At 41.9% G+C, this 18,810-nt stretch overlaps 1 protein-coding gene across 2 annotated transcripts in view; it reads left to right on the forward strand.

Annotated features, from left to right (window-relative positions):
- Positions 1–18,810, forward strand: part of CCDC81 (coiled-coil domain containing 81) — a 292,165-nt gene that overhangs the window by 21,142 nt on the left and 252,213 nt on the right. For both annotated transcript variants that reach the window (XM_069203991.1, XM_069203990.1), the window contains exon 2: positions 12,577–12,638. In XM_069203991.1, coding sequence (XP_069060092.1) covers positions 12,577–12,638 — 62 coding nt within the window. The remainder of the gene's footprint in view (positions 1–12,576; positions 12,639–18,810) is intronic.

Genomic DNA, 18,810 nt, shown 5'->3' on the forward strand with positions numbered 1-18,810 from the left:
CAGTGGTGTAACAAAGGCCCTGCAGCCCCCTCCAGGGGCCACAGTGAGTCTGGAGTGTGTGTGTGGGGGAGAGAGGGGGGGCGGACAGGTGGGGATCTGCTCTCCATGTTCTGTGCAGGGGGGCCCACTCCAGTTTTGTTAGGCCACTGATTGCCACAGCAGTTCTTGGCATAAAACCAAACTACTTTGTGTGCCAATATGCTCCTTGTGGAAGAGCAGAATGCGATCACTCACAGTAAAGCCAGCCGATAGAGAGAGAAATACAAGTTTAATTAAAACAAAAGGTCTTTGTTATTGCCAGACCTAATTAGGGATCTAATTCTTAAAGAAAGTCACAAAAGTGCACCCATGGTATACGTCTTTGAATTAGTGGCTTTCATGAATTCACAAGAGCTTACAAAAGTAGACCAGGAAATCGCACTCCTAAAAAATATTTGTGGACTGTATTTTAACACAAGCTAATATACATGTGTAGATTTGCTCACTTGAAAATCTATTGAGCGTTTACAAGTTCACGTTCCCTCCAACCACTTTTTTCCCAACCGTGGAAGAACGTCTACTTCTGCTATTGTCAGGAGTAAGTTTCAAACCTTTCTCATTATGGAAAAGATTAGAGAAGTGCTGGTGAATATCCTTAAAACATGCAAGATAGTAGGTTTGCATACTCAAAGGCATTCCAGCCCTGGAAATGTTGCTTACTGCTTCTTCCAGCCTCAGCATGTAGATCTGTGGAAAGGTGGCAAAATAAGGAAATTGCTATATTAGGGATTGAAATTGCAAGTATTCAAACCCTACTATAGTAGTAGCCCTGGCATAATCAGAGAGGCTATTATCAGAGCTTTTACATAATGAGATTGCTGGCATAATTTGTCGCACCAAAGGGACAAGTTGATTTAAGAAGCAACCTGTCCCACAGACAAGTAGATATTTTATTAAATTCCACACCCCTGTCATTTATCTCGTAAACAAACTTGGGTCTCTGCCAGACATTAAAGCACCATATACATTATAAATATCCGATCCTGGCCTATTAAGGCCCAGATCGTTCAAACTCATGAGGTGGTTAAAAATAAAATGAGGGCAAGGTCCTGAGGGGATTGATGAAATGATCTCCGACTTGCACATTTTCCCATGCCAACATTTCTTGATTGACTGTGAGAACTAAAGTGCTGCAACTTTGTTCCTTTGGGCAAAATAGACAAAATAGATTTCTATTTTCTTGCCCCTGACAGAAATCAACATGTCTCGGGCTTTGGTGATATGAATTGCCCACCCCTGGTATAGACTATACCTCCATGCCCAAAACTGGGAAATACCGGCTTACAGTAGATGGCTCATAATATCCTTATGTGCTGACAATGCCTTGATTTATCTGTGGGATGCTAATGTAGGCTCCCAGTTCTGATAGAGACCCTAAACAAATTCGGGGACAAATCAGGCCTCAGAGTAAACTGGACTACGTCCTGCATATTCCCACTATCTCAGCTACTGGAATATGACTGAGGGACAGTGACACAATCCAGACTTGAATGGTGCTTTGATACGTGTAAGTACATGAGAATACAAATTTACCACATGGATAATAAATTGCTGGAGGGCAATCTACATAAGGCCATCAGATCAATACGTAGAACCCTTCCATTTTGGGCATTGCGCCATTTTGTATGTCTTTGCAGCCCTACTGATATTTCTTCTGGCACACTTCTTCAGGGAACTACACATAATTCTTTCAGAATTAATATGGGTAGGAAACAGGTGGCACTTCACAGTACTTAGTGCCCCCAGTTATGAGTTATACTATGCGGCAGCTCAGCTGCAGTGGCTGCTGTGATGGCTGGGGACAGCCGCTTGCGCAAAATGACCTGATATACAATAGAATGCATTTACACTTGGTTGTCAAAAACCTGAGAAATACTACCACATGAGACCCATCAGATGAGAATAAGTCACATATGCTGGCACAAATTTGTACACGTTAGTAGGCCACGCCCACCTCACTCATCGCTGATCCCCAAATGGAATCTGCCATCCTTACAGGTCGTAGCTCAACAACATGATGCAACACTGCGGAAGGTGGCAAGGACAGAATTAGCGGGAAATTTATATGCAGAGAGCATTCTTCGATCCTTTCAAGAAATCGAAAATGCCTATGACATACCAGCGGCAAAGTTCCTCACGTATAATGCCATACAGCACGCAGTCACCACACAGTGTGGGCAGGGCTGCTCTGAACCTCCAGCAATATCTACATTACAAACAATACTGTCTTACGGAGGCACACAAAAAAGCCCCATTGTACTTAACATGGGAAACACAACTTTTTGACACGCCCACCCCCCCATCCCCGGGCACTTTTTTGGGGAAAATTTAATAAAGATATAGGCAAGTCAAAACAACTCTTTTTCTATGAATACATGGTCTTAACTATAACTACCTAGTGGCAACTGCCAGTAGGTAATATAAGCTTTAAGTCTCGTTTTGAGCTCTGTAGATCATTTAGAAGGTGCTATCATGTATATAAGTCCCAAGATGGCTGCCAGCACTTCCTGGTTGAAGTGCTGGCAGCCAATCGTGTCACACCAAGAGATCTGTGTTTCGGCTTCGCTTTGATATACAAATTTCTTTTTCCTTTAATATCTCAAAAACTACTGAATGGATTTACACCAAATAACAAAAGGGGCGTGTTCTGGACCAGAAGCTATAGTTCTTCTAAATGTGATGTAATTCAGTCCAGCGGTTTGGGCTGTAGTTGTGTCTAAAAATCCCTATGGAAATTGCATGGGGGAAAAAGCATTTTGTGACATCTCCCTCTTTTTCTTGGCCACCGCTTGACAAATCACCCCAAAACGTTCAGAACAACAGCCAAACTGATTGTTATGCTAGTTTTGAACATTTCATGAAGATTCGTCAAACGGCACTAAAGTTATTGGAAATAAACCAAAAAAGTCTTGTGTGTGTGTGTGTGTATATATATATATCTATCTATGTATGTATATATATATATATATATATATATATATATATATATATATATACACACACACATACTAGTGCAAGTTGCCACTATGTAGGTATAGTTAGGAGTGGGTTTCTATAGAAAGAGCGTTTTTTGATTTGCTAATAAGTTTGGCGCCGGCTGGCAAATCTTCACTAAATGTTCCAAGAAAATACGATGCTCGCTTGAGTTGCTGTGTGGAAAGTTTCGGGATGATCCGTCCAGGGGGCCATAGAAAAAGGGACGGTCCCAAAACACTTTTTCCCCATTCATTTTTCCTTGGGGATTGTGAAAAGCTATAGCGCCAAAACCATTGGACGGAATTACACTAATATTGGCAAAAAGGTAGGTCCTGGACCAGAAAGCAGCCTTTTTTGTTTTGGTGAAAATCCGTTCAGTAGTTTTAGAGAAATGAAAGAAAATACAAATTTGTATATCTAGGGACACGAAGGATTTGCGACCCCTCCCGATCTCCTGCTCAGATCTGATTAGCTGCCAACACTGCTGAAGCCGATTCCCAGAAAAAAAGAATACAAAATACAAAAGGGCCCAGGGTACGAACACCCTGACCCCTTAGCTCTGGTGCTGGGCTCTCTAAGGGACCCCTCATGACTAAAAAGCATTTTTTTAAAAATGTTTGCAGCGATTTGCGGCGGATCAGTGACGCTTCATCTTTTTCAAGCCCCGAGTGGACCAAGTTCTGGGGGCAATGTTTATTTGTAACATTACCCAGGGAACTGCCACCTCCCTTTGGTGATGATCAACATTAATGAGGGGGGCTGTGCGCGTGCAGTCCCTGAGACCACCAACTCCCCGGGACGATGGTCAAAATTAATGGGGGGGTCGTGCAGCCAAGTCACAGCAAACAAAGTCTGCTTTCTGACAGCGGGACCTGAAACAGGTCCCGCTGTCAGAAAGTGAAGTTTTCATCTGTCTTCCCTGCACGCAGATATGCGTGCAGGAAAGACATATGAAAACATTGCTTCAGCAACCAGGCAGCTTCTATGTAAGCAGCTCTTTGCTTTCTGGAGTAAAGGGACCGCGGGGGAGGTCTTGAGGCTCCCCTGCGGTCCCAGATAGTCTGTAAAGGGCATAGAATAAAATAACATAAATGAATAAACTGGAGTCCAGCAACCCTTGACCTCAGTTTTCAGACTCCCCTGAACCGGGTGCCTACTGGTATCAAAAACAACAATTAAAATAACAGTGAGAAATTAGAACCCATAAACTTAAAATAATCAGGTCTAGCCCATTTCATGCAGTTGAGTGACTTTGGAGCCAGGCACCCCCTAGAAAGAAGACACTCCGGTGTCTTTTACAAGGAAAGTAAAATTTGCACGGTGAACAGGAATCCTCACGTGCAGACGCCTGTGATGTTTGTTGGTAAAAACGTATGCAAATGATGTTAAGGATATGTCATTTGAACTCAGATGTAAATTAGCTTCTTCAAACTATCAATGGTAAACAAGTTAAATTTGGCCATGAGTAGGGGTGGGCAAAATATTCTGTTCCGCCGGCAGAATTGGCCAATTGCACTAATGTTTCAGTGCATTATGCTCTCCCGGCGCTTGATCACAGCATGAGCAGCACAACGCGCATATTTCCACCCATTGCAGAGCTCTGCCGAATCTCACATAGTTTTTATATAACTCTGCAGAATTCCACAGTCGCATTCCATGAGTTCTGCCCACCCTTAGCCATGAGGGGCCCTCAGATGCTATGTGATGAACAGACAAGCATTATATAGTACATCATTTCAGGGGCCTTTGTACATTTAGGAGATAGACAGAAGTTGGGAGATCCCCACAGCAAGAAATATTTACGCTTAGAACATGGCTTCTGTTATCCATGAGAGCACAAATTTCTAATTTCTGGGACCAGGGAGTAAAGCAAGTTGTTAATGTAACAGAAAAAATCACAGGGCTGTGTATTGTGATCGAGTCAATCTGCCAAAGTGACCCAATGTATTTGTACATGAAGAGGTATTTGTTGGAACCCCCTCAAGCATACTCTGAATTTGATATGGATCTTCCCAGTTGTGTAACAAATTGTGCCATGAATTCCTTCACACCATTCCATGGGAATGAGTTTTAAACAACCAATTTGTTTAAAAAAAAAAACGTTATTTATCATTGTTTTACTATACCACACAAATACAAATATGTCCTCCCAGTAATGGAAGTAGAATGGATTGCTGATTCATAACACACACAGAAAATACAAAACGTAACAATGAATATTCCTATAACACCACATGAAAGTCCAAGGCCAGCCCAGTACCGAAAATACAGAAAGTAGGTAATGTCCGCTGCTCCGTGCAAGAGTGTATTTCACGTGGTGGAGATTGGGGGGTGGTGGGGGCTAGGCTGATTCCTGAGACTCTAACGCCAGCAAGTAGTCCCGTAGTGGCTTCCAAATGTCCTTTGGTCTGGAGGCCGGTGGTTGCAGAGTTGTGAATAGCTTACTGTTAGCATCACAATAGATTAGGCTTTTAATCAATAGTAGGAGGAGGATGGCTTCCCCAGTGTATAGCTATTTCTCATTTGGCTAGGAGCAATGCGATTGCATCATATCAATGCAGTGATTTGGGCATATCTCGACATATCTCAATAGGGCTAACAATGGCATGGATTTGAGCACAATGTGTGTCATCAGGACCAGATTATCGAACACCGCCCTCCAATGTGACGCAATAGATCTGTATGTACATGATGTATGGGCAAAGTCTGCAGTCACTGCTTAACATTTCAGGCATTCACAGGGTCGAGTAGTGTCTATGCAAGCGTGTGTTGTGAGCGTGACACGCTTGGCGCAGGAATTTATGGTGTATAAACTTATGGAGATGATTAAAGGAGACTGGACACGTCACAGCAGGCATTCAAACCTTGGCAGTCCAGGGGTGTCCCAAATCAGTCTCCCATGGGACTCAAAGTCTAGAGCCTCAAGTGGTTAGGAGGTCCATAAAGGTGTGATATAATTTGGAGATTAATCTATCTCCTTCACTGTCGGGATTACCAGTGTCAGTGGTGTGAATTTGTCTGGGACCAATTAGTACAACAGGATCTGAAGGTGGCAGAGTGTCCCGAATTCTATCATCCTCCGTGCGGGAAGTGGTCTCCGATGGTGTGCAGAACAAGTTTAGTCAGAGTGCAGTAGACCAGCCTTTCCTGGGGGATGAGGAGCCAGGGGTTACTCGTTAGTGGGATTGCAGGAGAGTATAAAGTCCACCCACTCAGCACCTGGGCCAACTTTTCCATGCCAAGCTGATTGTGGCCAGTGGTTTGCTTGTCCTTTGGGTCTTATGGAAGTCCTGCCTGCAGTTAAGTTTTCAGTGGCGCCGGAGCTGCAAAGTCTTTTTCAGGTTTGGAGCAGTGTATATGTGCATCAGAATAATACCAGTGTCGAGCAAAGTGACCCTGTGCAACCAGATAGTACAAATGGATGTTGGGAACTCCAAAAAACCCGTGTTCATATGGTAGTACCAGGGTGTTCCACCCAATTCAAGGCTATGTGCCCACCCATACAAGTTGCAGGAGTATACTCTGCAAAGTCGCGAAAAATTATTGATGAGCGGAATGGGGATGTTTTGAAAAAGGTACATGGATAACGGGAGGCGGATCCAGCACTTCACCTGGGTGGTCAGCTGATCTACTTCTGAGCCATAATTTAAACGTATTACTTGTTTCTAGTCCCGGTGAATATGAATGCCTAAATACTGGACTGGGCTGATGCGCCATGTCAAGGGAAAGTCCGAGTGCACCTGGGAGGGGGCATCCGTGTGTGCAGATAACTCTGATTTAGTCCAGTTGAGGTGGAGGCCAGACTCCACCCCATATCTAACTATCTCCCAGAGTATCAGATTCAAGCTTACTACAGGGTGTCTTATGAAGAGTAAGATGTCATCCGCATATAGCAAAATCAGAATTGGGTCTGGTTTGAATTGCAAGCCCCTGTGTAGATGTTTTTCCTGCAAGTGGCTTAGTAGTGGATCCATTGTTATTATAAACAGCAATGGTGAGAGGGGACAGCCCTGTCTCGTCCCTCCTAATGACTGCAAATGGGGACAGTGCACCATTTTATCCTAATCTGAGCTGTCGGCTGCGCATAGAGTACTGTGATCAAGGAGTAAAAATTATAGGGGAAGCCAATTTTTGTGGAGTATGGCATGTAGGTATGCCCATTCAAGAGAATTGAAGGCTTTCTCTACCTCTAACAGAACGATTGCAGCAGGGACTGTGGTGGAAGTTCTATTAAGCACTGAGGTTGAGGGATGTTGAGCGGTTTGAGACGAAGCCTGATGGGGCCAGGGAGATAATCTGCTCCATTAGAGGTGCTGGTTGCGTTGCCAGTAATTTGGGCAAAATGTTATTGTCAAAATTCAGGAGTGATAGCGGTCGACAAGATCCGCTTTGTTGGGGGTCTCTACCTGGTTTCACAAGTAGTGTCATCACCGCTTCCCATAGTATGGATGGAAGCACACCCCTCTCCAGGGCCTCCAAATACATAGCAAGGAGCTCCGGCGCTAGCATATGGTTATAGGCCTCGTAAAAGGCACCTGTGTAGCCATCAAGGCCAGGCATCTTAGAGCCGTCCATTGAATCGATCACCATAATAAACTCCTCAGGGAAATAAGTTCACTGAGAAACTGTTGGTGTGCAGTAGTGAGCCCGGCCATAGCCACTTTATCAAGATAAGTCACCCTCTCAGCGGGATCGTCATTCAGTTGTGTGAAGTATCGGTGGGTGTAATAGCTAAGTAGTTCAGTCTGTATGCCCACAGTATCTGTAACTTAAGTGCCATCTGATCATTGTAATTATGATATATAGGACGTTCCTCTGTGTGGCTGTAGCAACCTCACCAGCATCCATCCTGGTCTCTCCCCCTCGCCGTAGAAGTGCTGTTGTATATTTCCCCAGGTAGTGAGCCTCTTGCTCGCTAAGTCTCAGAGCTCAGCTAGTCAAGTAGCTCAGCGGTGGGAGTTAGCCTCAGTGTTTTGATGGGCTGCTGTGCAATCTAAGTCTGCCAGAGTTGCCTTGATGCAGGACAATCTCCTGTGTATATCACACAGCACCCCAGAGTGCATAGCTAAACTTATGCCCCTGTTTCAGACCATAAAGGCTATCCACAGTGTAGCCTGAGATCGTACAGAATCTTTGTGTTCAAAATATTCAACAATAGCAGCACGGAGTACTGTGCGAAATAGTTAATCATGGAGTGCCATGCTGGGGAATCTCCATTGCTGTTCAGGACCCCCTGCAACAGGAATGCGTAACAACATTACCACTGGAGCGTGTTAGAAAAGTGTCCGTGGGAGGTGTGTGATAGAGTGAAGCCAAGGTGTAGGCATGACCAATATCAGCCAGTAGTCAATTTCTGTCTATGGATTGTGTGGCGCTGAGTGAATTATATAGGAGGAGTAGTAGTTTGTCGCAGACGCCACGGATCTTTGAGCAGATATGTGTCACAAATATCTTGCAGTATACACAGTGAGCAAGGTTTCTTAGAGGGCTCTGTGCCGTGGTATCTAGCAAAGGGGTCAAGAAGCATATTAAAATCTCCCTCCAATATAATGTGATCTGCATCCATGTGGTAAATTTGGGCCTGTGGAGCTTGGAAGAATTCCGGGTCATCAGTATTAGAGACGTACAAGTTAACTAACAATAAACATTGCCTCGCTAAATGACCTGCTACCAGTACATATCTGCCTTCCTCATCAGTATCGATGGCATAGGGGTGAAACTGTACATTTTTATGAATCAATATGGATACGCCCGATGAGTAAGTACTGTAGCTGGAGAGTAAGTAATGTAGCTGGAGAAGAATCGGTGTGGGCATTTGCTAACCTGCGGGAGGGCCTAGGTGACAGGTGGGTCTCCTTGAAGAAGACAATATCAACATTATGTCGATTCACATATTGCAGTACTTGTTTTCCCTTATGAGGATTGTTACGGCCACGGATATCCAGGGCATAAGGGTAATGTCTGCAAACAAGTGTGTAACGTTACGATTCTGGCTCCTATTGTGACAGGGGAAGCTCCCTCTCAATACACTACGGGCTAGATAGTATGGATCGTCGGCTACTTGTAATTTCTGTCAAAATAGCAACCAAGATCTGAATAAAGTTGTTTTCATTTGTCTGGCCTTGCTGTTATTTCGTCGTAGATAGTTACGTTCTATCTGTCTTCAATTTTCCCTACGTACTGCATCGGAAGTATTGCAGGCCTTCTCTGCCCCCCAAATGAAATATTTTGCTATAGAATTTGTAGCTTATTAAAATGCTTTTTAATTTTGTATTAATTTAATTATCAAATTACTTCGAAGAAATGGGGAATGTAAACTGTTCATGAAGGTTTAGGTTTTCTATTTTATGGTCTTCCTTTTCTATATTTGTTTTATGCGGACCTCCATGGGAGTTTCCTATCAGAAATAAAAATAAACTTGAAACTTGAGTGACATTACATGCAGACATGAACTAAAATCATAAATGGACTGTAGCACATATTGTATGGCATTGAAGCGCTGTGCTGTATTAATGCAAACAAACAATAACAATCAAACGAACAACTCAATGAAAAATAGCCCTTCTCCCCCCACCCACACCTGGCGAACTCATACCAAGTGAATTCCAAGAAAATCCAAAAACAACAAAACATTTCCCCCACTTCAACTGTGGTATAAAACCTCAGGGAGGTGGCAACGCCACGGCGCATGGCCTTGCTTGTGGAGGTAGCCAGCACATGGATGGGACCACAGATGGGTTAATGTAGTCATAGTGATGGAAGCATCTCTGGTGTAAGTACAACAAAAACGTGTGGTAAGGGAGTACAAAGAATGCCAGGAGCCTAATCACTCTTGCATCGAGTTTGCACAACGCTGACATGCTTCAGTCTGGCAGAAAGTGTTACATGCTGCCAGCGATCTGTGAGTTTGGCAGAAAGCGATCTGGTGTTGCACGCCCAGGGGACAGGCAGTTCTGTGGTCATTGCTTACGGAACTCCCATTTGCCTGCTGGGGTGTTGAAGAATCAGGTTTTTCCATCTACATCCAATTTGAGCCGGGCAGGGTACAGCATGCCATAATGGAGCCCCAACTTGTGCAGCGCAGCCTTTACCTCGTTGAATTTGTGCCAGGCCTCCTGGACCGCCATGGTAAAATCAGGAAAGAGGGAGATCATGTCAGCGGGTCCAGTTCTCGCTCTCTTCGAAGCACGACATTTTGGTCTCTAAAGTTGAGTAGCCTGGCGATTATTGGTCATGGCCGGGACCCAGGAACAGGGCAAGGGCTACGGGACGTATATGCATGTTCCACGACAAATGTAGGAGTAAAGTTTTGGCGTCCCAGTAGATCGGAGAGCAACACAGGTCAAAATGGCCTGTCTCCAACTACTCCGCGACCCCTAGAATACGGGTATTATTGTAACACCATCTGCCTTCTAAGTCTTCGTTCTTAATTGCCACTGCTTTGAATCGGGTCTCCAGCCTCTTAGCTGCTATGGTGATGGGGTTCTTTAAGCCTGAAATGCGCTCTTCAGCTCCCACTTCGCGTGTGTCCTACTTATATAAGAGATCCCCCATTTGATCCAGGTGGTTCGTGATGGGATCATAGCGAGCGTCGATAGCCCGAAAGACTCTCTGAACAAAGTCACTAGGTACCTGCCTTTTCTTGTTTCTGCCAGGTAGCAGAGGCAGAACAGGGTTACCGTCTATAGCCCCAGTCAATGGCATGGGTGGACATAAATGGAGTTTTGTATGGTACCTTCTTCTTCACCAGTTTCCCTGGGTTGCCTGAGTCATTAATATAAGTTTTGGGTTGGGAGTCTGTTTTTTTTCCAGCATATCTATCAAGGGGACTCTACAACAAATCAAAACATGATTCTGGCTTATTATTCCACTTCAAATGGAAGGGGGAGGTCAGTAGAATACATTTGAATTCTAAATAACACCTGATAGAGTGTGCAGTTTTGCAAAACATGTCTCAGCAAATTATTCAAGACCCTTTACATTTCATATAGTTTATGATACCATGAGACTGAACCCAGCACCTTTATGATCAAGTTTTGATTTGTGGTGCCATTGGCATGCTGAACTATTCTGTTTGACAGAAGCTGAAACAGATGTGAGAAGAGCAGTTGGACTCTAAAAGCAGATATAGGATCAGTGGATGGCCTGCTTATTTCAATCTACATATTTAGTGCAGCAAAACAGGTAGCAATGGCTTTGATCATATTCGTATTGTTGCACTGTGTAAACACTTCTACTGGGTACCAGGAGACAGATACTGTTCCTTTCCCAATGTAGATCAAGACTTAACAACTTCATCCAAAGCTGCCGAGTTTCGATTGATTTACCTTTTAAATCTGTGAACCCATTTAGATGCCAATGTGGTACGTTATATTGTTGGATCTAAAAACTAGAATTTGATACTATTATAGTAGGAACAAACGGTGATACCATTAAAGTGGGAACAAATGGTTTTGCCTTTTGGAGTACCGGAAGGGAGTTTCTATCTGTAATGTTTGAGCAGTTAAATCACCTACTGATTTAGTATGTCTACAGAGCCCATGTTTGAAGTCCCCAAGTATGGCTGCACATGCTGCGAAATATTTCTGTTCCATGCCCACAGTAGGTTACTCAGAAGGTAGTTCATTTTGAGTGTAGGCATTGTTTTTTTTCCTTTTTCGGAAACTAGAACTCTCATTGGAACAGTTCCATTTTGTCAAACCTTCTGGTAGTGCATGGCCATAGCCTAATCTTTTCTCCTCTTGTTTTTACTTGCTCCTGTTCTATTTTCGATAGCAATTTGAATTAAGTCTAAGATCGCAGGCATCACTGTTGTCAGTGGAGAATCTAAAGCAACAATTTACATCTCATATCAGTGTCTGATACATCAAAGACAAATTAAGGGCCTGATTTAGAGTTTAGCGGACAGGTCACTCCATCACAAACATGACAGAAAGAGGAAAGTTTGCTGGAAGATCCGTGTTCACTGGTATGAGATGCATATACTGGAAACCTGCTTAAATCTGTGGCCACATAGCTCCATAGTTCTAGGTAAGTATATTTTTCTTCTGACCTTTTTACATAAACAAATTCACCGTTTATGTTCATAGTAATGACTTCCTTCCTTACATTTGTTTACACTTGTGGCTCTTGTCAGACCTTCCTAAGAACACATTTCTGGCTTTCCAATTTATGAAGAGCATCCAAAGTCTAGATATAACATTTTATCATAGAAGAATAAAAAACCAAAAACCCTGATCTCTAGTAAAATGCTGTCATTTAGACCTAAAAGTCGTGCCTGTATTGCCCCTTTCCACCTGCACAGTGTATTCCCATGTGGATTAATTGTTACAGATTCCAGATGTTGGCTATAATTAGAGTCCATACTATCTGCTTCACCCATCCTTTGTCATGAGACAGCATGCTAATGTGCAACAGTTTAGTGCTTTAAGATGTAGCGACGTCATATCATTATTTTCATAGATTTGTTAAGGACAGTCTCTTTCTAATACTTCTACTTGAATAATGTATTTATTCCACATTTGAATGTGATGCATCTGATCTTGTCTGCTTTCACTCTAGATGTCAATACTATCTGGGCATGTGTGTCTGACTTCATTGAACGGCAAATGGCTTTGCAGAAGGTAGGAATTTAATATTGTAGAAATATGTACAGCTGTTAGTTGGACATTCTAAATGGTTTCATTAAATAATAGAGCTGAAATTGTTGTTCTGCTTCTGTTAGCAGATTTTTAGTTGTGTTTGCCCACTAACCTATATGCAGTGTGGTGATAAAACTACCTCTTACTCCTCTTGAAGTTTTACTTCAGACATTCTTGGGCCATGATACCCATACTTTTTCACATCCCGTGGCTAATATATAATGTCTACCTAGTCACCTTTACTTGAGAGACATCAGCTTCATGGAGGATGGATATTCAAGCTACCCAGGCTGCAGAAAATAGTGGAAAAAGTTAGTTGCAAGGGTGCAATGTTGTTAACAAGTGGATACTGGTCCAAAGTATTTAGGGGCAAGGAGAGGGTTACTATTACTTGCCTAGTAGAAATACTGGAATGCAAAATAGAAGCTTTATGGTATAGTTTGGTGTTGGATGATATGTGACCTAACCCATCATCTTTTTCTAGCAATGGTGGTAAATGCATAAACAGGAAATATGTTTAGACAAGCTAATGTGGTGGCAATCCAGGAAGAAACCTATAAAGGGGATGAGGGTTTTAAATTTTGCCTTCGGGGGGGTGCATCTATAATGGCTGACTGATCCTGGAGATCCCCTTCGCCTCTGTCCCCTAAGTCCCCTAACTCAATGTTATACCATATATCACCACTTCACAATACTCTGGTCCCATATCTCATAGCAACCTACAAAATAGTGATTGAACACCTGAAGCCTGTCTGATAAGAAGAGCAAAGCAGTCAGCTGGGGAGGTGAGACTGCTTTGACACAGTCTCACTGGTGTTGTGAAGGCTAGAAGTCATATTTTCAGGAACATGTCAAGAAGCATCACATTGTGGGAAGCAGTTTTCCTATGATCCAGGATGCTGTGGTGAGATAGGACTGACTTACAAAACGGTGTATGTGGGGGGCGGGTGTTTCTGATAAGCTGGTTCACATCAGAAGGTGCAATGAGAGGAGATCGCTCTAACAGCGGTGAGGAAGAGAATCCTAGTAGATCCAAAATAAGTAAATATACAATGGCTGCCATGTAGTAGTGGAGTGAACACCAAATCATTTATATCTCTTAATTGGTTACAATAACAAACCAGCTCATAGTAAAAGAAATGTCATCTCTCAAGCTCATCAGACAAGTAGACAGTTACAATACAGTGCAGCGTATATACACCAAATTCCATGTGCAATGTTACTTTGGAGGATCCCTTTTTCATAACATTCCTCTACTTAGATTGAAAAAGCAATGTAAATTAACCTTGGGATGGCCAAACGGTTTATTGGAGATGAAGTAAGACTTATCAAATGGGAGATCCCCAAGTGATTATGCTTTTTATTTAATAAAAGTTTACAGTTCTACGTTTTGCAAACAGAGAGATACACAATATGATAATCTTAACCAAATTAAATTGCAGTTTGATTACAGTGATCCCTAAACCAGGTACAGATATCCCAAAATTTGAAAATTATATTCTTATTTGTATTGTGAATACATTGTAAGAAATCTTACTTGTTCAGTGCCACACTCTGGCACGGCTCCTGCAGCGGGTTAAGGTTTCCCAAGAGCTTCCATTCACATGTATCCTTCCTTGGCTGTTGCACACAGGATGCGTCAGGCCCTCTGGCCATTCAGTCCTCCCTGCATGTCATGGTTTAATCTGAATCCATGCAATGCATTCTGCGGCAATTAGCTTGAATTCATCTCTGCTTCTGGGAAAGGCTGCAAGCACGAGAACTTTACCGGCACCACACATATATACCCTGTATGTTGATAGGTTTATCTTTGAAGTTCTAGAAAATATGTATATATTGAGATGTTGAAAAGGCTTTTGATTGAATAGAGTGGAACTACTTGTTTAGAACGCTGGATAGATTTGCATTTGATCAGATATTTAAAGTGAAACGTCTTTTCCAGTACCTATTTGCGAGTGGGTACTGGTAAAGACATCTTAGATACCTTTATTATAGTTAGGGGTATGCTACCAAGATGCCTTCCCTCACCCCTCCTGTTTTTGCTCCCATGTCTGCTGTCACCTCCTGTTTTTACTAGCTATTGATCTAACTCTAAAAGAGAGGCCACTAATGTTGTTCATGGATAATGTTATGACCTGCTTTATGGCTGATGTTAATACACTCACCCTGTGAAATAAATCCAAACTCCTCAATACAAGAAATAATTGCTATCGCTAACACTTTTAAACTGAAACTGATTATAATGGGGAATGTGATGCATTATCTCTCACAAAAAACAAATTCAAATCCTCCATTGGTTCACATCCATTCAGATGACATAATCCTGGCATTATGTTAAGTTCAAGTCTAGAGAGTATGGTGCAAGTCAACCTATGTCCCATGACTTAAAGCAATTGGAATCCCTCAAAGTAATCCACCTGGGGAAGAGCCCACAATATTAAAATGTCAGTCATTCCTAAATTGAATTCTTTTTCCATGATACACCTTGAGGTTGATATGAAATGTATGTGCCTAATGAGCATTAAAACTTTGTGTAGACTGCATCTCGTCCCAGACTTAAATTGACAAAATTAATCGATCGGGCCTCACTTGGTGTACTTGGCATTTCATAGAAGTGTTTTGACTCTAAACCCGTGGCAAAAGGGACCCGGGATGGGAAACAGCCATCTGCGGTGTTGATGTTGGGACAATCAACGAGCATGCATTTTGTGTTCTTTGTAAGAGCTATTATAAAGTGCAAAAATAAAGTTTACAAAAATTTCAAAATTATTTATCAATACCAACAATAGAGGACTTAAACTTTCTGGCTTTATATTATTTGGTTATCATATTTCACAGTTTTCTGTTTTCCCTAGATTTAAGATCACGCCAAATTGGCATAACTGAGTCTTAGAATCTATATATCAGAAAACAATTTGTCAACTTGTGAATATCAATTTATACAGAGATACTAAATGCTGGTGCAAATCACCATCAACTGTTTAAGTTGACTCACATATAAGTTTGCAAGCTCATATTTGGTCAAATGCTAAGATACATTTTGACAAAAATTGTTAGATGGTAGTACTGGATTGATAAAGGGATTAATTGCTTAAAGGATATTATTGAGGAAGGCTCGGTTATTGATTTTGACTATCATCATAAGGCCTTTCATTTTCCTGTTTCTGAAAAACTGAGATACGTACAACACCCACCAATGTCTTTCTAGAGTACTCAGTAATACAATAAAACGGAACAGTTTATCTTTATTTTCAGGTTTGGCCTGTTTGAGCAGTATTAAGGATGTGTCTTCTTATACACTGTACCAATAAATTAAGACTTTGTAGGTCAGGTAACAAAGAATCTTAAACTAAAGTGGGTAAGGTTTCTTCTGTGTTTTAATGTGGTTTAGCGTCCTGGACTATCATAATGAAAATGGACAAAAAGTGAGATTAAAATTGCTTCAGTTTAAGCTACTACATAACTGGCTTTGGTGGCCACTGAAAGTGCAAAAACGTAGACTAACTGCCAATGCTGATTGTCGGAGATGTCTTCATAGAGTCAATAACTGGTGAGAAGGGGAAAACTACTCTCTTACAGAAGATTAGGTTATAGGATGAATGACTAATAACATTTGTGACATGATGTTGGTCACTTTTTCTGGAATCACTTCAACATCTAGATGAAAGATTTTCAAAAAGCAAATATCAGCACTCATATTTCCTCAATGTGTAACAGCTCTGGTAGCATTGAGCGATAGAATGAATGCATCTCTACTATGGAATCATACGAATAGCAAATGTTGTAATTGTTTTTTTTTAATATGGTTACTCTTAATTCAGTTGTTTAAACAAATCCATCATTTCTTTCACAAGAAACCAATGGACAGCCTTTCTCATATGACTCACTTATTTTTGCAGCCCAAAGATTATAGAAATAGTTGCACTCTTGTTATATTGAGGTACTATCACTTGATACTTGGAGGCCCCCAAATAAGGAATGACAAATCAAGTTTGTAATTGGTTACAGCATCAATTGTTGGAGTCCACAGTATCAAAACAAAAAAACTATTCAGATTTATTGTATTTTAAACCAGCAGTCATTGAGAATCCTGTCAATATGGGAAATTGGACTTTTCTCAGCATCACATATGAAGATAATGGTCTAAACAGTAGAGTAGAGAAGGTAAGGGACTGTAAGTGAACAGGGTCTAGAGTCTAGCAAAATGACCTCTGCGTTAACTTTTAAGCCATGGGCTCCCAAACAGTGTGCAGTCTTAAAGCTCCTGCTTTTGAGGACCTCAAGGACATTAGACAGACTTTCTTCTCACAGGTAGATACGAGTGTCATCTGCAAAGGAATGAAATTAGAGCCCTTCAGACTATACCAGATGGAGCAGTAGTCTGTTCTAACATAAAACATCAGTGGAGAGAGAGGATACCCCTTGGGAGCTTACAATTATTAGAAAAAGTCCATGACAAGTGAGTTTGAGCTTTAACGATCATGACCTACTCTGAAGAAAAGAGGTAAAGCAAGGTAGAGTATCCTCAAAAGTTCCAAACACCAAAGTCATATTTTCCAGGAGCGGCACTTGACCAAGTTGATGAATGATACAGATAGGTGCAGGCAAACTCCTTTCCATCCACCAGTGTGGACCTACTGCTATACTTAGAGCAAATCAATCAATCAGGAATTTGTAAAGCGCATTACTCACCTGTGAGCGTCTCAAGGCGCTGAAGGTCGACCGCTGACCATCTAAATTACAACATTTTTTAAGCTACACTTTTCTCAACCTTTTCAACACAAACTGACTTTTTATATGATCTTTCCCATTATGGGCCTAGGTGGCATGAGCCAGTGGTTCTTAAAAGACAGGATTGAAAATAGTACACCATGGTGTCACTAGCACCTTATTGAAAGTATTTGTGACAACGTCAGAAGTCATACAGGAATCCCTACCTTGGCAACAGAAATAGAAGGGGCCTCTACGTGGATATATTTGAATATTTAAAAATACCAGGACCTTTACTTCAGTAAGCTCTGTGGACTGTGCAGAGGATGTTGATTCCTCTATTCCACAAGGCACTTATTAAAGCTTTCAGCCCCAGGTTTATGTGGTCATATTTTAGTATATTCACACACAATCTGTCTACAATGTATGCCATGCCATTGTTGGACCTCTGCCTGACAGCACGTGTTGATGTGCAACAGCATGGGTTGAGGAGGATCATAAAGGGACTCTGAATAATATCGCTTGTTTGGGCAGTTGTGCTATACGAATTTGAGCATGTCTGCTTCAGTTGAGGAGAAAGGATGAAGTAGTCCATGATAGCTTTGCCCCTTCTTCTCGCCTTTTCGTTAGTACTGTGTGGTCAACTATGTCAAAAGTCTCTGAGAGGTTGAGACCTGTCAGATCATATTTTGATTATAATACAGTTAGTAAGGAGTTCTATTCATTTATTTGCCAAAGCAGTTTTGTAACTTACAGAGGCTCTGCATCAAGAATGGTAGCTGCGAAGGTGGAGAGTTAGTTCCATGCAGATTCCAACCGTCTTTAGAGGGTTTTGCTTTAGTACATGAGATGGCAGACCAGTTGATAATTAGCCTGTATCACTCCTTCCGCATGTGGTTACAGTGTAATAATAGTGTCTTAATCCCACATGCTCTCTTTTGTGGCAGCATTTGCGAGCAGTTTAGGTTTATCAGAGGATAGTGTTCTTTTGTTAATATACCTTTATTCACATTTTCAGCCATTGAACTAACAAATTGCAGTGTGATACAACAGCTGTTAATTGTCCATGTACAATGAGACTTGCAATACAATATGGAATTTGAAGTATTAAGTTACAGAACAATAGGGGTTTAGGTGTATGGATGGTATCCATACTTTTACACATCCTGTGGCTTATATATAATGTCTACCTAGTCACTGTGCTTGAGAGTCTTCAATCTCATGGAGGTTGGACAGTCATCCTGCAAAAACATCTAAACAAAAACATCTAAAAGGAGTACAATAAACAACCATTGGGGGAGGGGGGTCCAAGGGCATGATCTTATCTCACAAACTCATGTTCACTACTCAGGTGTACTCACCACTACATTCCATACAGCTCTGAGGGGAGTTGAGGGTGGTTACAGCAGCCCAGGGGAACCCCCTTGTGGGATCTCTGCATCGT

This window comes from Pleurodeles waltl, chromosome 8 (genome assembly GCF_031143425.1).
Source record: "Pleurodeles waltl isolate 20211129_DDA chromosome 8, aPleWal1.hap1.20221129, whole genome shotgun sequence".
NCBI classification, from domain to species: Eukaryota; Metazoa; Chordata; class Amphibia; order Caudata; family Salamandridae; genus Pleurodeles; species Pleurodeles waltl.